The sequence below is a fragment of the Scyliorhinus torazame genome, chromosome 1, assembly GCF_047496885.1.
Source record: "Scyliorhinus torazame isolate Kashiwa2021f chromosome 1, sScyTor2.1, whole genome shotgun sequence".
NCBI classification, from domain to species: domain Eukaryota; kingdom Metazoa; phylum Chordata; class Chondrichthyes; order Carcharhiniformes; family Scyliorhinidae; genus Scyliorhinus; species Scyliorhinus torazame.
The window spans coordinates 377,112,356-377,138,307 of NC_092707.1; the positions used below are offsets into that span (position 1 = coordinate 377,112,356).

Below are 25,952 nucleotides of genomic sequence, written 5' to 3' on the forward strand. Positions count from 1 at the left end.
CTCTCTCTCTCTCTCTCTCTCTCTCTCTCTCTCTCTCTCTCTCCCCCCCCCCCCCCCCCCCCCCCCCGTGCAACGTTCACACACATCTTCTACTCCTTCAAAGAATCGGCTCATCCTCGCCCTTGTGAGGTGCGCTCTGTATACCACCTTCAGCTGTAATACGCACGAGGTGGAGGCATTCACTCTCCGGAGCACCTCACACCAGAACCCCTCCTCCATATCCTCTCCCAACTCTTCCTCCCACTTTGCTTTGATCCCTTCCAGTGGTGCCTTCTCTACCAAAATAGCTCCGTAAACCGCCGACACTACCCCCTTCTCCAGTCCCCCTGTCGTCAGCACCTATCCAGAAATGTGGAGGCCGGCTCCACCGTGAAGCTCTGTATCTCCTTTCTGACAAAATCTTGAACCTGCATGTATCTAAACATATCCCCCTGCTCCAACCCATACTTAGCTTCCAGCTCCTTCCATCCTGCGAACCGACCCCTAAGAAACAAATCTGTTAGTGTCTTAATCCTCTTCTCCTCCCATTTCCGAAAATTTCATCCCACTTCGCTGGCTCAAATCTGTGGTTCCTCCGAATCGGCATTTCCCTTGACCCTGCCCCCAACCCGAAGTGTTGGCGAAACTGCCTCCAAATTCTCAATGAAGCTATTATTACCGGACTCCCTGAGTATTTCCCCGGGACCATCGGGAGCGGCGCTGTTGCTAGTGCTTTCAATCCCGACCCCCTGCACAAACTCTCCTCCATTCTGACCCACTGGGAATCAACCCCTCCGACCCAGCTCCGCACCTTCTACACATTCGCCACCCAGTAGTAATATATCAGGTTCGGAAGACCCAAACCCCCTGCCTGCCTTCCCCTCTGTAGCAGCACCTTTCTAACTCTGGCCACCTTCTCTCCCCATATGAACAAAGTAATCCTTCCCTCGGTCTCTCTGAAAAAAGCCTTTGGCAAGAAAATCGGCAGGCATTGAAAAATAAACAAAAATCGCGGCAACACGTTCATTTTAACCGCCTGTACCTGACCCGCCAGTGACAGAGGGAGACCATCCCACCTTGCTAGATCAGCTTTCACTCTCCACACCAAACTAGAAATGTTGTACCTGCGGAGCCCCCCCCCCCACATCCGGGCAACCTGCACCCCCAGGTACCTAAAGTGAGTCCCTGCCCTACGGAATGGCAGCCCCCCCACCCCCGGCCGAGACACCACAAAATACTCACTCTCATCTAGATTTAGTTTGTACCCTGAGAAAGACCTAAACACTCGAAGCAGCTCCAATATTCCCCCTATCGACACACTCGGTTCTGACACGTATAACAGCAAGTCATCGGCATATAAGGATACCCTATGCTCTTTCCCCCCCCCCGTACTATTCCTTTCCATACCCTCGAACTTCTTAATGCGATGGCGAACGGCTCAATCACGAATGCAAACAGCAGTGGGTACATAGGACATCCCTGCCTAGTCCCACGGTGGAGAGAAAAGTATCTCAAGCTGATGTTGTTTGTGCGGACACTCGCCCTTGGCTCCTTATATAGTAGCTTTACCCAGTTCACAAATCTTGGTCCAATACCAAACCACTCCAGAACTGCCAGAACTACCCGGTCAAACGCCTTCTCAGCGCCCAGTGCCACAACCACCTCTGTTTCCTTCCCCTTCGCCAGTGCCATAACAATGTTCAATACCCTCCTAATGTTCGAAAAGAGCTGCCTCCCTCTCACGAACCCCGTCTGATCTTCACCTATCACATTCGAGAGGCTCTCCTCCAGCCTACCCGCCGTACTTTCGGCAATACTTTTGCGTCCACATTCAGAAGTGATATGGGCCTATACGACCCATACTACGTCGGATCCTTATTTTTTTTAGCAACAGGGAAATCGATGCCTGCCTCAAAGTTTGTGGCAACACGCCCCTCCCTATCGCCTCTTCAAACATCCCCACCATCAGGGGTGCCAGCTTATCCTTGATTTTTTTATAATATTCCACCGGAAACCCATCCAGCCCTGCCACCTTCCGTGACTGCATCCTCCCAATCGCATCTTTTATCGCCTGCTCCACTATCGCTCCTTCTAATGTAGCCCTGTCCCCCCTCCCCTAACCTCGGGTACTTCAACCCATCTAGAAATTCCTGCATCTCCCAGTCTCCCCCAGGTGGCTCTGACCTGTACAAGCTCTCATAAAATTCCTCAAAGATCTTGTTAAACAGATCCGGAGCCACCACCAACTTCCCTGCCCTATCCCTCACCTGAACAATTTCCCTTACCGCTGCCTCCCTCTGGAGCTAACCTGCTAACATATGCCCCGCCTTATCTCCATGTTCGTAAACTGCACCCCTTGCTCGTTTCAGTTGGCGCACCGCCTTCCTGGTAGATAGTCGGTCAAAGCTCGCCTGTAGTTGAGCCTCAATTTTGTTAACCACCCTTATATGTAATACTTTGTCAAACACTTTCGCACAATCAATATAGGCAACATTCATTGCATTCCCTTCATCAATCTTCTCTGTTTCTTCATCAAAAAAATTGATTAGACTTGCATGATCTGCCTTTTACAAATCTTTGCTGGCTCTCTTTAGCATTGTGGATAGCACAATTGCTTCACAGCTCCAGGGTCCCGGGTTTGATTCCGGCTTGGGTCGCTGTCTGTTCGGATGAAAAGGGGACAAATAAAATCTCCCCTTTCAATTTTGTTACCAGTCCCTGCATTTAGGTTGACACCTTGATAATGCTGAACACAAGAATTCATGTCTGATGGAATGAACCAATCTACCGTGGGGCCAGGGCAGCACGGTAGCATTGTGGATAGCACAATTGCTTCACAGCTCCAGGGGTCCCAGGTTCGATTCCCGGCTTGGGTCACTGTCTGCGTGGAGTCTGCACGTTCTCCCCGTGTGTGCGTGGGTTTCCTCCGGGTGCTCCGGTTTCCTCCTCTTGAACAGTTATGTGGTATATTTCACATGTCATCACCACTGGATGAGACCACTTGTAATAGGCTTCTCATATGAACTTAATGAACAACAGTTCTGTGATTATTTCACTAATTGGCTGCTTAGAAGCCATTTTTATTTTACTTACTGTATTGTTAATTCCATCTCTTGTCACCTCTGTCTCCTAGGCACAACTGTTATGACCCAGTTAGGGACCATTAACATTGAAAGAGAAATCTGAGGGCAGCATGGTGTGTGCAGTGGTTAGCACTGCTGCCTCACGCCGCCGAGGTCCCAGGTTCGATCCCACACTAAATTGCCCCTTAATTGGAAAAAATGAATTAGGTACTCGAAATTTATTTTTAAAAAGAAACAAAAAAGAAAGAGAAATCTGAACACCCACTGATTTAGCAAAAATAACTGTGTCACAAGATTTTACATTTTTAAACAAAAGCACAATTTTTATTGTATATAGAACAGCTGTATAAACCAGGTGCGCTTAAATGAACACTAGTTTATAATCACTTAGACTACGCACTCAGGTTTGCCTCTCAGAGTTACCCACCCAAAAGTATACCACAGTGCTCTGGAACTTCACTCCATCCTCTTCAGTGTTCCAGCTATTTTCCAAAGTAAAACGTTTTGTATAATAGTTCTTGACTGTGGATGTATCAGTTGTGGTTGCTGTGTTAGTACTTGCAAACTAACTTGTCCGTGTGAAGTTGACTTACAAGATAATGAATGGCTTAGATAGGGTGGATGTAGGGAAGTTGTTTCCATTAGCAGGGGAGACTAGGACCCGGGGGCACAGCCTTAGAATAAAAGGGAGTCACTTTAGAACAGAGATGAGGAGAAATTTCTTCAGCCAGAGAGTGGTGGGTCTGTGGAATTCATTGCCACAGAGGGCGGTGGAGGCCGGGACGTTGAGTGTCTTTAAGACAGAAGTTGATAAATTCTTGATTTCTTGAGGAATTAAGGGCTATGGAGACAGAGCGGGTAAATGGAGTTGAAATCAGCCATGATTGAATGGTGGAGTGGACTCGATGGGCCGAATGGCCTTACTTCCGCTCCTATGTCTTATGGTGTGTTGTTTTCCTTGCCACAACAATCTGTGAGGGCCACTGTAGATTTCTTCCATTCTCTGCGAGCTAGAGCATATCTTCCATCTTCCTTTCCCTCGTGAAATCCAAACTGCAATCAAGTCCTCATTCATATTCCAAATGGTAGTTCATATTTTCTTGGCTTACAGCTGTCCTATCACTCATCTGCTTTGACTATCTTCCCTCCGTGAGCTGCACACTTCCAGACTCCAACTGCAAAATGGTTAACTGCCTTTTTTTGAGGATTATTGTATATTATTGTACATTAAACAAATCTTCGAGTTGTTTTTTCCCTTTCCAACTTTCTTATCCTGAACACTAGCTCCTGTTTGTAGGCTGCATCATGGATGATAGATCCAGTATTTGCTCTACTTCAGATAGGCTTTAGGTCTGGCTTTATCTCTCAACTTTGAACTATAAGCTACATAAGACCCAAAACTGACACAATCTCTTAGCTGCTTTTCCAAACATTACATAGTCTTGCCAGCATCTGCCCAACTGAATTCATAGAAATAACTCAAAACAAGAAGGTCACTAAGCACCACCCATCGCCTATGTTTCCAGGTGGAAATGAAAATTAACTACCTTTTAATTCCAAAGCTTTCCTTAATTCTGGGAAACTGCATAAATATCTTATGCTATAGTGGAATAACTGCAAACGTCATGTCTCTAGTTTTTTAGGTAAGTAAACCCACCTGCCACTTTATGACCTTCATCCAGTAAATAGACGTTACCTTTGGTGTGGTTTTCCAGCCTCTAGATGTTTACCAGAACTTACATTTCAAATTTACTTTGTAAAACTAAAAACTTTATACCTCCAAAACACATGGGACGGGATTCTCCCATACATCAGCTAAGTGTTGATGCCGGCATCAAAACGGGAATGTTGCACACCGGCATCAACGGTCGTTTCGGGACCCCATTCTCCGGTCCACACGGGGGTTAGTACGGGTGTGGCGTGAATCGTGGGGGCGCGGCCTCAGAGTAGCGTCAGAGACACGGTGCCACGCAATCGACGCGGCGCCGCAGTGCACATAAGGCGACGCGAGCGCACAGACCGCTGACGGAGCAAGATGGCGCCACGCCGAGCAGCCCCCCGGTTTATGGACCAAGACCTGGAGACGCTCCTGGACCTTGACGCCCTCGAGAAGAGGAGGGGGCCTCTGTACCCCGGACCCAGCCAGAGGGTCCCAGCCAACGTGGCCCGGCGTCTGTGGAGGGATGTGGGCGTTGCCGTCAGTGCCATCGCGGTGATACCCAGGACTGGTGAGCAGTGTCGCAAAAAGGTGAACGACCTATTCAGGGCAGCCAGGGTGAGTACCCGGCAATGTGCCCATGGCACCAACCCCCCTACCCCCCCCCCCCCACATGTGACACCCATCCCCTCCCCAGGGGGATGGTACAACCACAGCCGTTACCCACATGGCTGCAGCCACCCATGCAAGCCGCGTTGGCCGTGTGCCCTGTGCACCCATGCCAACATAGACCCAACTGCCGGGCTGCATGCATCGGACCGCTTAAAAATGCTGTTATCTGTGCGTGTCCCCCAGAGAAGAGCGGCCATAACCAATGAGAGCGGGCCAAAACCGGAGGGGGTGAACCTGACTTGAGGCCCCACACCGTGCACGAGCAGAGGGCACTGGGTATAGCTGGTGCACCCGAGGGAGATTGCCAATGCCGAGATCGGGCACACGCCACCAAGTGAGATCCTGCCAGGCCCCTTTCCCCTCAGCACTTTCCACTCAGCACTCTCCTTGGCACTTTTTCCCTCAGCACTTTTTTTCTCAGTACGTTCCCCTCAGCACGTTTCCCTCGGCACGTTCCCTCAGCACCTTTCCCTCAGCACCCTCCCCTCATCGCCCTTCCCTCAGCACTCGCCCCTCACCCCTTACCGCAACCCACACCCCCATCCTCCTGCCTAACCATGATGGTGTATTGTGTCTTGCAGGGCCATGCGGCGACCAACTCGGCCCACCTGGCAGACACCGCCCGCGCCCAGCGCCTAGCCGGCCAGCCGTCGCAGATCGACCGGACCCACCTGGCAGACACTGCCCCCGCCTAGCGCCTGGCCAGCCAGCCGACGCAGATCAACCGGGCCCACCTGGCAGACACCGCCCGCGGGAAGCGCCTGGGCGGGCAGCCGACGCAGGTCGACCGGACCCATCAGGCTTACACCACCGCCGGCCAGCGCCTGGGCGGGCAGCCCACAGGGACTCTAGTAACGGCGAGGGCAGCTCCAACAGCAGCACTCCGGCCCAGTCCAGCGACGACACAGGACACCAGCACACCGGGGACAGACAGACACGACACAATGACACAGGACACCAGCACACAAGGGACAGACAGACAGACATGACACAACACGACTTGACACCAACACGGAGGGGACAGACAGACAGGACACCAAACCCCGACTACAGGTCCGATGAAGACACGGAGGTTGCATCACAGCTGCCTCCTGCACCCCCCCACCATCGCAGAAACTCTCACCTCAGTTGGCCATTTTAGTGATGAGGCTTCTGGGACACTAACTGGTGCTCACCACACAGCCACTCCGGTACAGCAGGTGGAGGTAGAAGTAGCCGAGGGGGCAGACAATTGGGGGCAGCCCAGCCCCAGCAAACAGCTGCCGCCCAGACGGGTCCCGGGTTCCTGGAATTCCCTCACCCAGACCGCCGCGGAGCATCGCTACAATGATGCCCATAGTGCGACCAGGGGTGTGGTTCGAGAGGTGCTTTGGGCTGCTCAAGATGCACTTCAGGTGCCTGGAGCGCTCTAGAGGGGCCCTCCAGTACCCATCGGTGAGGGTCGGCCGCATCGTTGTGATCTGCTGCGTCCTGGACAACATAGCCCAGCAGAGGGGCGATGTACTGGAGGATGAGTAGGGGTGAGGATTAGGACGAGGGGCACTTCTCTCCAGATGAGGGGGATGGCGAGGGGGGGGGGGCCGATGCACGGGACATGGGGGATGGATGGCAACAGGAGGCTGCCCGACGCCGCCGGCTAGGTCTGATGCAGTCAGGACCCAGGGAAGTGAGAAGGGGGTGACGGCAGGTTTCCAGCACTTGCAGACGCAGGTGGAGGAGTGCATCCGCATCCAGGAGCAGGAAATGGGGCCGGTCATGAGTGCTCACAGGCCAACACCGCACAGGTGGTGTCCTGGTGGAGGCAATGGTGGCGACAGTGTCGGGCATGGTTCTGAGTTTACAAGGCCTGGGGCTATCTGTGCACGGGGCCTCTGCAGCCCAGGACAGGGCTGTCCTCTACAGGCAGCCACGAGCAAGAGCCAGCTGAACATCGCAGAGGCGCTCAACAACCTGGCCCAGTCTCAGCAGGCCATGGCCCAGTCTCAGCAGGCCATCGCTGAGAGCATCAGTGTCATTGCCTGGGTGATGGCCGGCATTGTACAGAGCCAGACAGGGATGGCGAGCTCCATGTCTGCAAACGTTCAGACCCTGGTCGATACCAGCGCGGGCCTCCAAGACTGGCAGAGCCAGGTGACGGGGGTGCCCCGGGTGCTGGATCCACTTGCACCCCCGTCCCATGGAGAGCCCCGGGGGCCACCAGGCACCCCCGAGGGAGGAGGAGGTGATGCGGCCCGTTCCGGGTCCCACTGCAGGGGAGGTCCCAGAATTCCGAGGTGCAGCCTGGCCCATCCAGGCTGGGCCGCCCCAGGAAACAGCCATCAAAGGGGACCCTAGTCACAGGGCAGGGGTCACAGGAGTCCGCCTCCAGTTCTGCTGTACTGTCTGGGGGAACACCTAGACGTAGTAAGGCCAGAATGGTAGACACTAAGTAAGTTGGCATGGGTGCAGGGCACAGAATAGTTAAATGATCTAGGGCACATGTACAGGACGTCCGTTATTAAACACCTTTCACACCCATGTAAACTGCCTCTGTGCTCTGTCTGATGCGTGCGGGGGTGGGGCGGGGACTGGGTGCCAGTGTGGGTGAGGGGTGCTGCGATGGAATGTTGAGCTCTGGTGAGGGTGTCGTGCGGCCCCCCCTCCCCAACGGTTCTCCCACGCCATGAGATGCAGTGTCTAGGCCGCATGCAGGGTCCATCCAGGTGGAGGGTCTTGATGTGGCCATGAGTCAGACATTATCGAGTGCTGTATAGCTCGGAGCTCATCGCAGAGCGGGCTGTCATCATCCTCCATGCCTTGTACCAGACCCGCTTACACCATCAACCGTGTGACCCCCCATCCCGTCGTGCCGCAGGTGAATGTGTCATGGAGGGGTGGTATGCATGCGGGTGATGTGGTGATGGAGGAGTTGAGGGTGGTCGGTGGTGGGGAAGGTGCCAAACTCTGCAGTCTATGCCCATGCCCATAAATCCTGCCACCCACCGTGGTCGTTGAAACATGTGGCTATCAGCGCCTCCCGTGCTTGCTGGCCTAGCCGGCGGCGTCGGGCAGCCTCCTGTTGCCGTCCATCCCCCATGTCCCGTGCATCGGCCCCCCCCCCCCCTCGCCATCCCCCTCATCTGGAGAGAAGTGCCCCTCGTCCTAATCCTCACCCCTACTCATCCTCCAGTACATCGCCCCTCTGCTGGGCTATGTTGTCCAGGACGCAGCAGATCACAGTGATGCGGCCGACCCTCACCGATGGGTACTGGAGGGCCCCTCTAGAGCGCTCCAGGCACCTGAAGTGCATCTTGAGCAGCCCAAAGCACCTCTCGAACCACACCCCTGGTCGCACTATGGGCATCATTGTAGCGATGCTCCGCGGCGGTCTGTGGTCTCCCTAGAGGCGTCATCAGCCACAACTGCAATGGATAACGCCTGCCGCCCAGCAACCAGCCCTGCAGCCTGGAGGGAGGGTGTCCCTCGAACATGCCAGGGATGAACGATTGGGCCAATATAAAATAGTCATGCACACTGCCAGGGTACCTGGCGCAGATGTGCATGATCGTCATCCTGTGGTCATAGACCACCTGCACTGCACGTTCATTGAGTACGTGGCCTTCTTGTTCGTGCACATGGCCCTTTCATCCGATTTGGGCCGTATGGCGAAGTGCACTCCATCGATTGCACTCTGGACCATGGGTATCCGAGCAACTGCGGCGAACCCCGCTGAGCGGGCATCCTGGTGGGCGCGGTCCACAGGGAACAGTATCTATCGGTCCGCGATGTCGTACAGGGCGTCAGTGACGGCCCCGATGCACCTGTGCACCGATGGCTGCGAGCTGCCAGACAGGTCCCCACTCGGTGACTGGAACCACACCGTTGTGAAGAATTTGAGGGCGACCGTCACCTTGACGGCCACCGGGAGGGCATGTCCACCCCCAGTCCCACATAGTGCCAGGTGTGCCATAAGGTGGCAAATGTGGGTGATGGTCTCCTGGCTCATCCGCAGTCTCCTCTTGCACGCCCTGCCTCGGAAGTCCTTGAAGGACATGCGGCGCCGGTAAAAACAAGGCCTCATCGGATGCCTCCGTGGCCGTGGCACATCCTCCTCCTCCTCCTCCTCGGTATCCTCGTGCTGTGGCTGCCCCACGTCGTGGTGCTCCTCCTGTGCCTCTCGGGAGTGTGACCCTGCGGCTTGCACGTGCCCCGCTCCTCTATAGCAGGCTCCCTGTCACGCCCCTGCTCCAGCTCCCACTGGGCCTCATGCAGGGCAGCGGCCACCGCCACGGCGGCCAACAACGCTGGAAGATGGCTAAACATTGTACAATCTGCAGGGGCTGGGTTTAGACAGGGTTTCATCATTGGCATAACCCGGAGATATGGGCAACATGGCCAGACCCGGTTGCCAGCACGCACCCCACCCCTGCCCCCTCGGTGCCCTGACACCTGTCGGCCGTCCATCCTGCCCGGGGGGCTGCCGTGTGTGCCGCCCTGGACCTACCCGCTGGTGGGGTGCCGCCAGCTGGGGAGGGGGGGCATGGGGGTTCTGGCACACGTGAGGATGGCCGGGACGCCTGAGCCGCGACAGCGAACGGGTTGGGTGGACATCCGCGTGTCCCCCGTCATGGCGTCTGGGCCGTTTGATCCGCCCTGCATGGCATGCTATGGCCGCCCGCAGCCTTCGTCGCCCCCACCGCTCCTTCACCCAACCCCCCCCCCCCCCCCCCCCGCTTGGCAGCGTATGTGTGGAAACCTCCCCCGGGCCTCCTCCATACCGCCCGCACTCACGGCCGTGCTGCTCCCCCTCCTGGGGCCCCAACGCCGTCAACCACTTCCTCCCGCAGCGTCAGCCAGCACGACTGGTTGACGCTTTTTTATACCATATTAGAACGGCGCCGGCGTGACATCCAATCACTCCGGCAGGACTTCGGCCCATCTGGCCCGGAGAATCACTGGGCCACCGGAGAATCGCCGCTACGACCACTTGCCTCGATTCTCCGTGCAGCGGGGAGCCACGCGTGCGCGCCTGTTTTTCTCTGCATCGGAGAATCGCGTCCTGGCATGGCGGGGTTCGAGTGGCCCCACGGGGATTCTCTGAGCCGGCGCGGGCTTGTAGAATCCCGCCCATGAACTGTGACATTCGGCATGCATAACACAGCGATCTTCATCAATGACCTCTCCATCATTGGATCAGAAGGGAGGATATTTGCTGATGATTGCAGTGTTCAGTTGTATTTCCAACTCTTCAGATAACGAAATTTGTGCCTGCCTGCAGTAACACCTGGACATCATCTAGGTTTGGGCTGTTAAGTAGCAAGTAACATTCAGGCCACACAGGTACATGTCAGTAATCATTTCCAACCTGAAAGTCTAACCACCTGCTCTTGACATTCAGTGGTATTGCCATCATCAAAACCCCAAACAGCATCATCCTGGGAGATCAGTATTGACCGGAAACTCAACTGGACTAGCCATTGTAGCCACCTGGGTTGGCCACTTCCCGACTTAAAATAGAGATCCGCAAAGACTACAGGGAAATTCAGCCAACACAGGCAAAAACTAGCACGTGCAGAAATCCTGTGTATTAGAACTTGCAAAAGCCCAGACAGCACTGAAACTCAGAGCCATCTGCATGCTAATGAGCGATCCCCAGGTACAATTGAAACATGTAAGGTGAATAAGGCCAAGCCAGACTCCTCGGCGCCAGCAGAAGCCAAGACAAAGGAAGGCCAACGGACACTCCGGGACCGCCCAGCGATCAGGGAACAACTCCAGTATTGGAGAAATCGATCCAAGTGATCGGAACGTAGTCCAATCACTTGGATCCAGATACGGGGTCCGCCCCCGAACGGAGCGAAGCCCCTGGGGACTATAAAGTAGAGCCCCCAAGTTCAAATCGGTCTTCTTGGCAGGGTCACTCAGCAGCGAATCAACCCTTGAGAGTGAACTGCCCAAGCTGCCGCATCAACCAAGTAAGTCTCCAGTCAACGCACGCCACGAGATAGGCGCTCCTAGCTACCAGTCCATACCAGCTTTTGAATCCTGCAGACTCAGATCGAACAAAAGGCCATTTGTTCCCCTGACCTGGTGGGCCAATTCCGAAGCTATGTATAGGCCTTTTAGTGATAGAGAATAGTCTAGAAAGCAGAGTTTATGCATGAGTAGTGATTTACTGTGTATAATAAATGTGTTTTGATTTGAATCTTACTAATTGGTCGTTGAGTTATTGATCAGTACTTGAACTTGAACCTCGTGGTGGTATCATAAAGATACCTGGCGACTCTAGAGCAAAGGTTATAGAAACAGAGCAAATTCACTAAAGACCCAACGGGCAACGAATTAAGAGCCAACCAAAACTTAGCAACACCATAAACAGGACAAGTATCAAGAGCAGGTCAGAAGCTAATCACTGTGATGAATGACTGATTCTCTTAACCCTTTCCACCACCTACAAGGCAGTGGTGTGATCAATATACCTGAATGAGTGCAACTCCAAAAACACTTGAAGCTTGACACCATCCAGGATAAACAATGCTTGATTGACACCCCCGTCCACCACCTTAAACATTCACTTCCTCCATCACTGGTGCAACTCGACAGAACTAATCTGATCTACAAGATGCATTGCAGCAATATTTAAAAAAAATAGATATAGAGTACCCAATTTCTTTTTTCCAATTAAGGGGCAATTTAGCATGGCCAATCCACCTAACCTGCACATCTTTGGTTGTGGGGGTGAAACCCACGCAGACACGGGGAGAATGTGCAAACTCCACACGGACAGTGACCCAGGGCCGGGGTTCGAATCCGGGTCCTCAGCGCTGTAGTCCCAGTGCTAACCATTGTGCCACGTGCCGCCCTGCATTGCAGCAAATTGCCACGGCACTTTCAAACGCCTCCAAATACCACAGCCTCTACCATCCAGAAGGACAAGGGCATATGATGCATCAGAACGTTACCACTCCAAGTTTCCTTTCAAGTCTACACCATCCTGACTTGAAAATATATTGTCCTGTTCATTCATCGTTGATGGATCAATACTGCGGGTGTAACTTCGCACACCGCAGCGGTTCAAGCAGGCAGCTCATCACTAACTTCTCAAGGGCAACTAGGGATGGGAAGTAAATGCTGGCCTTACCAGCAATGCATTATTCACATGCCATGAATAAATAACACAAGTGTAAATCTAATGATGTTTTTCCATGTAGTGCCTGGAATTCTGGGATGTATTCAGGCCCTGGAGGTGCTGAAGATTGCATCAGGAATGGGATGTATCTTTTTATTTCCTTACCAATCTATTGTTTTGTGGAACATAAACCAAATGTTAATTCCTCGGCTGCAAATGTAGCATTTAAGACAACTAAAATGCACCTATGAAATGCTGTGCTGCATTGGAGTAAGCCAATGAATGACAGCAGGAAGTGCTGAAAGTGATATTGTCACATTGCAAATTGTGATTGAATTTCAGTAGATTTTGAAAGTCTGTAATAGTTTGAGTTACAATACACCAAAGACCACAGTAACAACAAAAGGGTGATGCAGGGCAATACTGCCACCATGTGGCTGTTGTCAGCTTTTGGTTGTAACATTCCAATAGCTTCTTCTCACCTTAAAATTGTACAGTTTGAAAACAAAGTGAGGGATTAACATTTTTCACTTTCTTTTCCCTCCTGTTTTCCACATATTTTCTCAAACTGCCCGGTTGATGCATAAAAATACATCAAAAGATTGATCTAGTCACAGCTGTATGAAAAGCAAAATACTGCAGATGCTGGAAATCTGAAACAAAAACAGCAAATACTTTAAAAATATCAGCAGGTTGACAGCATCTGTGGAGAGAGAAAGAGTTGGCATTTCAGACTGCTGACTTTAAATTTTTGACGTCAGACCTTTTTAGCAAGGCTGTTGCCAATTCCCTTCTAGATTATTCCCACCTTAAATAAAGGAGGCGTGGGATGACAGGAAGGTAAAATGCTTTTACTTACAGCAACTCTCTCCAGCCTTCCCCCACTTCGGAAGGCAAGGATTCCTTGACGCTGCACACTGGCACAGATTCTACTTCCTCTGCTACCTCATCTAGTTGTCCACTGTTCATGTGTAATGTTTTGGTGTGGACTGACATGTGTTTGAACTAATATATTTTTTTAATAGGTAAAAATACAATATATTATGTGAGATCAAGTGAAGCACAGTAAGTTATAAAAAGCAACCCACTATTACTAATACTGCTTCTGATGTTTGATTTAATCACTATAAATAAAAATATTTGTTTCATCATCAGAATACATCAAAGATGAAATTTTGATTTGGTTTATTATCGTCACATGTATTAGTATACAGTGAAAAGTATTGTTTCTTGCATGCTGTACAAACAATGCATACCGTACATAGGGAAGGAAGGAGAGACTGCAGAATATAATGTTACAGTTATAGTAAGGTGTAGAGAAAAGATCAACTTAATACGAGGTAGGTCCATTAAAACAGTTAGAATGAAGTTTTAGAAGCATAGAGCGAGAGTAAAAGATAGAATTAGAGGGTATGCTGGGCACAGCTTGCAAGAAGTCGCCTCGCTCCGGCGCCATCTTGGATTTATCTAATGCAGTGAGCTTGGAATTTCCTGGGAAGTCGCTGGGCTAATGCCCTCTGAAATTGTCCCATGATATAATATCAAATCAGGTAGTAACATCAAGTGGTGAAAAATGGGTTCCCCGTCCACTTTTTATTTAATCTGTTCAAATCTCAGATAAAATTGACTTTTTATATTTCTTCCCGACTTGCTGCTGGGACAAACCATTCCTTGACCGTGAGGTGAAGCTAAATGTGGACAGAATTTCTATTCAACAGTGAAAGGAAATGTGCTAATTCTCAATGATTCACCCAATCCCTATCCATCTTGTACTACCTGATAATTAAGACAAAGCGAAATCATTTCCTAGTAGATAAAATTGATCTCATGGTGGCTCATATGCATTGCTAAATCAAATAGCTTTCTTGTTTAAGTAGCTGAGGGATGCACTTTATCAGCTACCAGCTGTTTGCGCAGCTGGAGTCTTTCACTGGGAATAAATTAACCTGTTTAAAGTGACAGAAGTATGTTTTCCCAGCATGATCCTTAACGATAACCTCTTCAGCATCTTACAGCCAACAGATGTTAATATTTGATGCTCTGGATGCTCGATTTCGCACCATTAAGCTTCGACCCAAGCAGCCAACATGTGCAGTGTGTGGTGAGAATCCAACAGTGAAAGATCTGATTGACTACGAGAAATTCTGTGGCTCAGCAGCAACAGATCAGGTCAGAATCCTGTTCTGTCAGAGGATTGAAAGCATTAATAGAGGCCCAGATGTGAAATGGCGTTGTTGTTTTTGGGTGTTGCTTAAGAACAGAAAATATAGATTACTGTAATTACCATTTATTTCTCAATGATATAAACTAACTTTTATTTTAATTTCATTGTTTGAATCTGCTGCAGCATTTGTGGACATTTGCCTTTTTTTTTTTGCTTTCTTGATATCTTTAATCCCCTGCCTCCATTCAGTTTGCAGCTGTTATCCCCTCCTTTGGCTGCTCCAGCATTTAGCATCATTTATCAGTGAACATTGAATGAAGGTAAACAGTTACCAGGTCCTTGGCACTGCTGTTCTATAATTGTCTGGGTGCGTGGAAGGGTGGAAATGGGGCCTGGGCAAGAGTCATTTATTCTTTTTGATGAGAAAAATTATAGTAAAACCATCTTCCTTCTGTGTAAGTCATGTGCTTAGTGCCTTGCTTTGGCAAAACACAGGGAGATCGAAATGTGAGTAGGCCACTCAGCTTCATGAGTCTGTTCTACCATCTATTACATCATAGCTGATCTGTATTTCAAATGAATTTACCTCTCACGTCAATTGATACTTATGGGAAGATGGTGTCGCAGTGGTATTTTCACTAATCTAGTAATTCAGAGACGCAGGGTAATGCTCTGGGGAACTGGGTTCAAAATTTGAATTAATTAAAAAACATCTGGAATGAAAAGTCTAATGATTACCATGAAACAATTGTTGATGGTCGTAAAGGCCACCTGGTTCACTAACGTCCTTTAGGGAAGGAAATCTGTCATCCTTACCTGGTCTAGTATAAACTAGTATGGCAGGGGGGTGGGCACGGGAGCAATAGGTCAGAAGGTGAGAGCATTGAGGGAGAACTAGGGAATAGGGACAGTGTGGCTCTGAGGCAGAGCAGACGGGAAGAAGTTGCTGAACACAGCGGGTCTGGTGGCCTGAAGTGCATATGTTTTAATGCAAGGAGCATTACGGGTAAGGCAGATGAACTTAGAGCTTGGATTACTACTTGGAACTATGATGTTGTTGCCATTACAGAGACCTGGTTGAGGGAAGGGCAGGATTGGCAGCTAAACGTTCCAGGATTTAGATGTTTCAGGCGGGATAGAGGGGGATGTAAAAGGGGAGGCGGAGTTGCGCTACTTGTTCGGGAGAATATCACAGCTATACTGCGAGAGGACACCTCCGAGGGCAGTGAGGCTATATGGGTAGAAATCAGGAATAAGAAGGGTGCAGTCACAATGTTGGGGGTATACTACAGGCCTCCCAACAGCCAGCGGGAGATGGAGGAGCAGATAGGTAGACAGATTTTGGAAAAGAGTAAAAACAACAGGGTTGTGGTGATGGGAGACTTCAACTTCCCCAATATTGACTGGGACTCACTTAGTGCCAGGGGCTTAGACGGGGCGGAGTTTGTAAGGAGCATCCAGGAGGGCTTCTTAAAACAATATGTAAACAGTCCAACTAGGGAAGGGGCGGTACTGGACCTGGTATTGGGGAATGAGCCCGGCCAGGTGGTAGATGTTTCAGTAGGGGAGCATTTCGGTAACAGTGACCACAATTCAGTAAGTTTTAAAGTACTGGTGGACAAGGATAAGAGTGGTCCGAGGATGAATGTGCTAAATTGGGGGAAGGCTAATTATAACAATATTAGGCGGGAACTGAAGAACATAGATTGGGGGCGGATGTTTGAGGACAAATCAACATCTGACATGTGGGAGGCTTTCAAGTGTCAGTTGAAAGGAATACAGGACAGGCATGTTCCTGTGAGGAAGAAAGATAAATACGGCAATTTTCGGGAACCTTGGATGACGAGTGATATTGTAGGCCTCGTCAAAAAGAAAAAGGAGGCATTTGTCAGGGCTAAAAGGCTGGGAACAGACGAAGCCTGTGTGGCATATAAGGAAAGTAGGAAGGAACTTAAGCAAGGAGTCAGGAGGGCTAGAAGGGGTCATGAAAAGTCATTGGCAAATAGGGTTAAGGAAAATCCCAAGGCTTTTTACACGTACATAAAAAGCAAGAGGGTAGCCAGGGAAAGGGTTGGCCCACTGAAGGATAGGCAAAGGAATCTATGTGTGGAGCCAGAGGAAATGGGCGAGGTACTAAATGAATACTTTGCATCAGTATTCACCAAAGAGAAGGAATTGGTAGATGTTGAGTCTGGAGAAGGGGGTGTAGATAGCCTGGGTCACATTGTAATCCAAAAAGACGAGGTGTTGGGTGTCTTAAAAAATATTAAGGTAGATAAGTCCCCAGGGCCGGATGGGATCTACCCCAGAATACTGAAGGAGGCTGGAGAGGAAATTGCTGAGGCCTTGACAGAAATCTTTGGATCCTCGCTGTCTTCAGGGGATGTCCCGGAGGACTGGAGAATAGCCAATGTTGTTCCTCTGTTTAAGAAGGGTAGCAAGGATAATCCCGGGAACTACAGGCCGGTGAGCCTTACTTCAGTGGTAGGGAAATTACTGGAGAGAATTCTTCGAGACAGGATCTACTCCCATTTGGAAGCAAATGGACGTATTAGTGAGAGGCAGCACGGTTTTGTGAAGGGAAGGTCGTGTCTCACTAACTTGATAGAGTTTTTCGAGGAGGTCACTAAGATGATTGATGCAGGTAGGGCAGTAGATGTTGTCTATATGGACTTCAGTAAGGCCTTTGCTAAGGTCCCTCATGGTAGACTAGTACAAAAGGTGAAGTCACACGGGATCAGGGGTGAACTGGCAAGGTGGATACAGAACTGGCTAGGCCATAGAAGGCAGAGGGTAGCAATGGAGGGATGCTTTTCTCATTGGAGGGCTGTGACCAGTGGTGTTCCACAGGGATCAGTGCTGGGACCTTTGCTCTTTGTAGTATATATAAATGATTTGGAGGAAAATGTAACTGGTCTGATTAGTAAGTTTGCAGACGACACAAAGGTTGGTGGAATTGCGGATAGCGATGAGGACTGTCTGAGGATACAGCAGGATTTAGATTGTCTGGAGACTTGGGCGGAGAGATGGCAGATGGAGTTTAATCCGGACAAATGTGAGGTAATGCATTTTGGAAGGGCTAATGCAGGTAGGGAATATACAGTGAATGGTAGAACCCTCAAGAGTATTGAAAGTCAAAGAGATCTAGGAGTACAGGTCCATAGGTCATTGAAAGGGGCAACACAGGTGGAGAAGGTAGTCAAGAAGGCATACGGCATGCTTGCCTTCATTGGCCGGTGCATTGAGTATAAGAATTGGCAAGTCATGTTGCAGCTGTATAGAACCTTAGTTAGGCCACACTTGGAGTATAGTGTTCAATTCTGGTCGCCACACTACCAGAAGGATGTGGAGGCTTTAGAGAGGGTGCAGAAGAGATTTATCAGAATGTTGCCTGGTATGGAGGGCATAAGCTATGAGGAGCGATTGAATAAACTCGGTTTGTTCTCACTGGAACGAAGGAGGTTGAGGGGCGACCTGATAGAGGTATACAAAATTATGAGGGGCATAGACAGAGTGGATAGTCAGAGGCTTTTCCCCAGGGTAGAGGGGTCAATTACTAGGGGGCATAGGTTTAAGGTGAGAGGGGCAAAGTTTAGAGTAGATGTACGAGGCAAGTTTTTTACGCAGAGGGTAGTGGGTGCCTGGAACTCACTACCGGAGGAGGTAGTGGAAGCAGGGACGATAGGGACATTTAAGGGGCATCTTGACAAATATATGAATAGGATGGGAATAGAAGGATACGGACCCAGGAAGTGTAGAAGATTGTAGTTTAGTCGGGCAGTATGGTCGGCACGGGCTTGGAGGGCCGAAGGGCCTGTTCCTGTGCTGTACATTTCTTTGTTCTTTTTTGTTTGTCTGGTGATATATGACTCCAGATACACAGCAATGTCGTTGACTCTTAAATGCCCTCTGAAATGACCTGGCAAGCCACTCAGTTCAAAGGCAATCAGGGCAATAAATGCTGGCCCAGCCAGCAATGTCCACATCGATGAATTAATTAAAAAAAAACTTTCCCATCATAAAAATCATTTGATCTCAGTTTTAAATTTCATTTGATTCAGCATCCGCACACTTTTGGAGGAATTTCAGATTTTCACTACGCCTTGTGTGGAAAAATACTTTCTGATTTTACTTTTCATGGTTTCATAGAATTTACAGTGCAGAAGGAGGCCATTCGGCCCATCGAGTCTGCACTGGCCATTGGAAAGAACATCCTACTTAAGCCCACACCTCCACCCTATCCCAGTAATCCAGTAACCTCACCTAACCTTTTTGGACACCAAGGGCAATTTATCATGGCCAATCCACATCTTTGGACTGTGGAAGGAAACCGGAGCACCTGGAGGAAACTCATGCAGACATGGGGAGAACGTGCAGACACAGTGACCCAAGCCGGGAATCGAACCTGGGACCCTGGAGCTGAGAAGCAACTGTGTTAACCACTGTGCTACCGTGCTGCCCTTTTAACTGGCTTGACTTAATTTGAAGATTCCAGTCCCCTCTTTCAGCTTCTCCCACCCCAGAAATTGTTTCTTCGTATACTCTCTTGAATCCCTTCAGCATTTTCCTGTGTAAGATCACCCCTCGACAGTCTAAACTCACGGAAATACAAACCAAGATTATGAAATTTGGCTCCGAATTCAATCCTTTATTCCTAACAGAACACTGTACAACTGAAACATTGTTTCCTTACTATTGAATTCCAATCCCCTTGAAGTAAAGGTCAATATTCTAATAACTTTATGATTCCTTTTTGTATTTGCAAAAGCTTTTAGTAATTTGTGTCCATTGACAGCTAAAACCTTTTGTTTCTCCCTAACATCTAGTCTTTCATTATTAAGAAAATATTCCTACTTATATTTTTAGATCCAAAATGGACAACCTCACATTTTCCACATTGAACTCCATCTGCCATAATTTTGCCCACGTATTTACACTTTCTGTGTCCCTTTGTAGCTCCCAGCTCTCGTGTACAAAGCTTACTGCACCTCCTAACTTAGTGTTATTTGAAAACTTAGAGACACAACTTTATTCCTTAATCCTTAATCTGTCATCAAAATGAAAACTTGAGGCCCCATTGCAGATCCGTCATGAAACGTCCTTGGCAAGTAGGAGTAAGGTGAATCCCAAAGCTTTTTATTCATATGTAAAAAGCAAGAGGGTGGCCAGGGAAAGGATTGGACCACTTCAGGACAGTGGGGGGAATCTATGTGTTGAGCTAGAGGAAATGGGCGAGGTATTAAATGAGTATTTTGCATCAGTGTTCACCAAAGAAAAGGACTTTGTGGAAGATGATTCTTGGGTGAGGTGCGTGGGTAGTCTGGGTCATGTTGACATCAAAAAGGAGGGGGTAGGGACGAGTTTAGAGGCGCTGGTGACGGCGCCGCTACCGATCTCACCTAAAAAGTTTACCACGAACCCGGTGGTGGCGGCAACATTGAATATCTGGGGACAGTGGAGGCGACAGAGAGGGGTGCGGGGAGCCCTGGTGGGGTCCCCAATCAGGAACAACCATAGGTTCGCCCCAGGAAGAATGGATGGAGGATTTCAGAGCTGGTTCCAGTTGGGAATTAGGAGGGTGGGAGATTTATTTATAGATGGGACTTTTGCGAGCTTGGGAGCATTGGAGGAAAGTATAAGTTGCCCCGGGGAAATTTCTTGAGATATATGCAGGTGAGGGCATTTACTAGACAACAGGTGAGGGAATTTCCGTTGCTCCCGACACAGGGGATACAGGACAGGGTGCTTTCAGGGGTGTGGGTCGGAGAGGGCAAGGTGTCAGAGATTTACTGAGAGATGAGGGAAGAGGGGGAGGAGTCGGTGGGCGAACTAAAAGGAAAGTGGGAAGAAGAACTAGGGGAGGAGATAGAGGAGGGTATGTGGGCTGATGCCCTAAGCAGGGTAAATTCCTCTTCCTCATGCGCCAGGCTTAGCCTGATTCAATTTAAGGTGCTACATAGAGCACACATAACGGGAGCAAGATTGAGCAGGTTCTTTGGAGTGGAGGACAAATGTGGGAGGTGTGGCGGGAGCCCGGCAAACCACGCCCATATGTTTTGGGCATGCCCGGCACTGGAAGGGTATTGGAAGGGAGTGACGGGAGTGATTTCGCGGGTGGTGAAGGCCCGGGTCAAACCAGGCTGGGGGTTAGCTCTATTTGGAGTTGCGGAAGAGCCGGGAGTGCAGGAGGCGAAAGAGGCCGACGTTGTGGCCTTTGCGTCCCTAGTAGCCCGGCGCAGGATCCTACTCATGTGGAAGGAGGCGAAACCCCCCGTACTGGAGGCCTGGGTAAATGATATGGCGGGGTTCATTAAACTGGAGCAGATAAAGTTTGCCCTGAGAGGATCGGCTCAAGGGTTCACCAGGCGGTGGCAGCCATTTCTCGACCACCTAGGGGAATGTTAGAGGGAAGACAGATGACCAGCAGCAGCAACCCAGGGGGAGGGGGGTGAGGGGGGGCGGGGGGAGGGGGGGGGGGGGTTTAGTTTAGGTCAAAGATAAAGGGGTTTTGTTACTTGTGTATTGTTTAAAATTTCTGTATTGTTATTGTTGCGTTTGCTTTGTAAGAGGGGAAAAATTGTTGTTTGGGAAAAAATGTTCAATAAAACATTTATAAAAAAAAAAAAAGAGGGGGTATTGGGGTTTTTTAAAGACATTAAGGCAGATAAGTCTCCTGGGCCTGATGGGATTTACCCCAGAATATTGAGGGAAGCAGGGGAGGAAATTGCTGGGGCCTTAACTGATATCTTTGTATTCTCATTGGCTACAGGTGAGATACCAGAGGACTGGAGAATAGCTAATGTGGCACCGCTGTTTAAGAAAGACAGCAAGGATAATCCAGGAAACTATAGGCCAGTGAGCCTCACGTTGGTAGTGGGTAAATTATTGGAGAGAATTCTCATGGACATGATTTGTACCCATTTGGAAACAAATGGACTCATCAGCGATAGACAGCATGGTTTTGTGAAGGGGAGGTCATGCCTCACTAACTTGATCAAGTTTTTTGAGGAGGTGACAAAGATGATTGATATGGGGAGGGCGGTGGATTTTGTTTCCATGGACTTCAGTAAAGCCTTTGACAAGGTGCCTCATGGCAGACAGGTACAAAAGGTGAAATCACACGGGATTAGAAGTGAGGTGGCAAGTTGGATACAGAACTGGCTCGATCACAGAAGGCAGAGGCTAGGAGTAGAAGGGTGTTTTTCTGAATGGAGGGTTGTGACTAGTGGTGTTCCACAGGGATCTGTGCTGAGGCCTCTGTTGTTTGTGGTGTACGTAAACGATTTGGAGGAAAATGTAGCTGGTCTGATTAGTAAGTTCGTGGATGACACCAAGGTTGGTGGAGTGGCAGATAGTGTTGAGGATTGTTAGAGGATACAGCAGGACATAGATAGGTTAGAGACTTGGGCAGAAAAATGGCAAATGGAGTTTAATCCGGACAAATGTGAGGGAATGCATTTTGGTAGGTCTAACATAGAGGGGAAATATACCGTAAATGGCAAAACTCTTAGGAATATGGAAAGCCAGAGAGCTCTGGGCGTACAGGTCCACAGATCTTTGAAAGTGGCTACACAAGTGGACAAGGTAGTCAAGAAAGCATATGAAATGCTTGCCTTCATTGGATGGAGCATTGAGTATAAAAACTGGCAAGCCATGCTACAGTTATATAGAACCTTGGTACGGCCGCTCTTGGAATATTGCGCACAATTCTGGTCGCCACACTGCCAGAAGGATGTGGAGGCTTTGGAGAGTGTGCAGAGGAGGTTTACCAGGATGTTGCCTGGTCTGGAGGGTGTTAGCTATGCGGAGAGGCTGAATACACTCAGACTGCTTTTATTAGAACAACAGAGATTGAGGGTGACCTGATAGAGGTCTACAAGATTATGAGAGGCATGGATAGAGTGGATGGGCAGGCACTTTTTCCCAGGGTGGAGGGGTCAGTCACTAGGGGGCATAGGTTAAAAGTCTGTGGGGCTACATTTAGAGGAGATGTGCGAGGCAGGCTTTTTACACTGAAGGTGGTGAGTGCCTGGAACGCGCTGTCAGGGGAGGTTGTGGAAGCAGATACATTCAAAATGCATCTTGACAAATACATGATGAAGGAGCTACGCTCCAAAAGCTCGTGATTCCAAATAAACTTGTTGGACCTTAACCTGGTGTTGTAAGACTTATTACATGGATAGGATGGGTATTGAGGGATACAGCACAAGGAAGTGCTGAGGGTTTTGGTCAAGGGTGGTATCATGACCGGTACAGACTTGGGGGGGCCGAATGGCCTGTTCCTGTGCTGAATTGTTCTTTGTTCTGGGGAATAATCCTTGCAACCTTCCTCTAAACAATCAGAGAATATTCCCTCTATGCCTATTTTCCAACTCTTTTCTCCCAAACATCTACCAATCTGTGTCACATTTATCTCCAGTTTGGTGTGCTGTCATTTATGGTAACCTATTGTGCTGAATCTTAGCAGATGTTTTCTGAAAGTCCAATTGAGAACATCCATAGTCAGTGGTGGGATTACAAACTATTATTTGGAGAATTGTGTCTAGAAACTCAAGTGATTCAGTCTTTTGCTGCATCTTGCAGTGTGCAGCTGCTAAATAATGTACCTGGCTAATGTATGCGAGGGGGAATGGTTTCCTCTGTTTGGTAATCATAATAAATGTATATTTTATATAAGGGTAAGATTTTACTATACATAGTAAACAGAAGAATTCATCCACTACCTTCCAGGAAAAAAGCAGCCATGTCAGAAACACCATTTTCAAAGGTGACATCGTCAGAACAGATGCGACTGAGGCGGAGAGAATGGGATGGAGTCCTCAGGGATCGGGGTTTGAGGAGCACCTTCGCCCAGTCCACAAGCATGACCCCAACCTCCCTGTTGCTTGCCTTTTTTAAAAATTGTATTTTTATTGATGTTTTTGCATTTTACAAATATCGCATTGAAACAAAAGAAAAAGAGAAAAAAGCCCTGGGTATCAATGCAAAACAGGTACAGCACATAACAGAAGTCATTACAAGCACAGGAACAAATAAGAGCAATGGGTAGGGGACAATATCACCAATGTGTTCCCTCCACGGATACAAGCTCCGTCTGCACCAAAGCAGGATACAGTCAACATACCCATAGCTTCAAAGAAGAATAACAGAAGAATAAAAAACCTGAGAACCCCAGACCTAAGGAGGAATTACACGGACACCCACAACACAATCTAACTCCATTCCACAAACAGGACACAGCACGCGACCATCACATAACATGCAGTTTGCTTGGGCCTAAAAAGAAAAAAAAGCACAGCTGTTCTGAATCCAAATTAAAAGAAAATTGTGGGGGGACCTTCTTCGAACGTAGCGAGGACATACTAACCTGACCAGCTCCGGCTCCGCTTATCTTCCTTCTAAGCGAGACGGGGAGACAACAAGAAGCACCCTTCTCCCTCCACCACAAATGATTGTTAGGCTATATAAGGCCCAAGTACTCTTAGGATAACAACTGTGTACAAATCCCGCATTCAACATTCGGCTTGACATGACATAAGCTTACTAAATCAGGATAAACAATGGTACAGGCCACCACACCCACATTATTCATTTCCCTGTAAACGGAACAAATTGACAACATCAAGCAGACAACAATATGATCCACAGGGAGCAATGTGCAGGATAATAACCGAGATGTATAAATGCAAGGAGGTTCTCAGGATAAAGATTTCTTCACTGGCACATGAAGAAAGCCAAAATCAAGGATGAATCAGGATCAGGATCAATGATCTCAAGGATTTCAGTGATCGAAGCACGAGTCACCATTACTTCCACCATGTCGTCTCACCAGAACCCAGGCGGTCAACAACTAGGCTCCGGCCAGGAGGTGGTTTAACTCGACCAGTTTAGCCTACCCCAACCAGTTTAGCCTACCCCAACCCCTCACCACTGACATCCGGATCAAAACAGCACAGGGCCAATAGATGGAAGGCAACACCAGGCCTCGAAGACAGGATTAAATGTGCTCCTTTGAAGTTCTCTATTACAAGAACCTCCTTGTGCGCCTCCATAAACACACCCTGCAACTCTTGGAATTGAACCTTGAATACCTGTGCCCCAGCCAAAATCTTCAGCTAGAACAGCATCGTTGTTGGTAGCCAACAACTCAATGCACAACGCAAAAGCAACTGCGCCACTAAAGGCACAGTCAAGCCGCTATAAACAAGTGAGGATTTTAAAACTCTAATTCTGCTCTGTCATGCAGAAACACCAACCAACAATTCTTGGGACATAATACAAACTATGGGCGAAATTCTCCGGTATCGGCGCGATGTCCGCCGACTGGCGCCCAAAACGGCGCAAATCAGTCGGGCATCGCACCGCCCCAAAGGTGCGGAATGCTCCGCATCTTTGGGGGCCGAGCCCCAACCTTAAGGGGCTAGGCCGGCGCCGGACTGATTTCCGCCCCGCCAGCTGGCGTAAAAGGCCTTTGGTGCCCCGCCAGCTGGCGCGGAAATGACATCTCCGGGCGGCGCATGCGCGGGAGCGTCAGAGGCCGCTGACGGCATTCCCGCGCATGTGCAGTGGAGGGAGTCTCTTCTGCCTCCGCCATGGTGGAGACCGTGGCGAAGGCAGAAGGAAAAGAGTGCCCCCACGGCACAGGCCCGCCCGCGGATCGGTGGGCCAGGCCACCGTGGGGGCACCCCCCGGGGCCAGGTCGCCCCGTGCCCCCCCAGGACCCCGGAGCACGCCTGCGCTGCCTTGTCCTGCCGGTAAGGTAGGTGGTTTAATCTACGCTGGCGGGACAAGCATTTTAGCGGCGGGACTTCGGCCCATCCGGGCTGGAGAATCGCGCGGGAAGGCCCGCCAACCGGAGCGGCGCGATTCCCGACCCCGCCGAATATCCGGTGCAGGAGAATTCGGCAACCGGCGGGGGCATGATTCACGCCAGCCCCCGGCGATTCTCCGACCCGGTGGGGGGCCCCATGTAACCAAGAAAATACAAAAAAGAAATGTGCACAAGAACGAAAAGATAAATTAAAAGATGAACAGAGCCTGAGCTCGTGAAAATGCAGCTGCTCCTGCGCTCACATTTCTTGACCCCACCCCCATCCTGTTGCTTGCCATTTTAACTCAGCGTCTTGTTCTCATGCCCAGATGTCGGTCCTTGGCCTGCTTCACTGCTCCAGTGAAGCAAACTGGAGGAGCAGCATCTCATCTTCTGGTTGGGAAAGTTGCAGCCCTCGGGAGTTAAGCAGCTTTAGATTGTGACCTTTCTGCTCCATCCTAATTCCCTCTTAAAATATC

The 25,952-nt window shown here is 49.7% G+C and overlaps 1 protein-coding gene across 5 annotated transcripts in view; it reads left to right on the forward strand.

The window, feature by feature from the left end:
* Positions 1–25,952, forward strand: part of mocs3 (molybdenum cofactor synthesis 3) — a 194,112-nt gene that overhangs the window by 91,608 nt on the left and 76,552 nt on the right. For all 5 annotated transcript variants that reach the window (XM_072511883.1, XM_072511874.1, XM_072511865.1 and 2 more), the window contains exons 8-9: positions 12,582–12,644; positions 14,505–14,668. In XM_072511883.1, the coding sequence (XP_072367984.1) occupies positions 12,582–12,644; positions 14,505–14,668 (227 nt within the window). The remainder of the gene's footprint in view (positions 1–12,581; positions 12,645–14,504; positions 14,669–25,952) is intronic.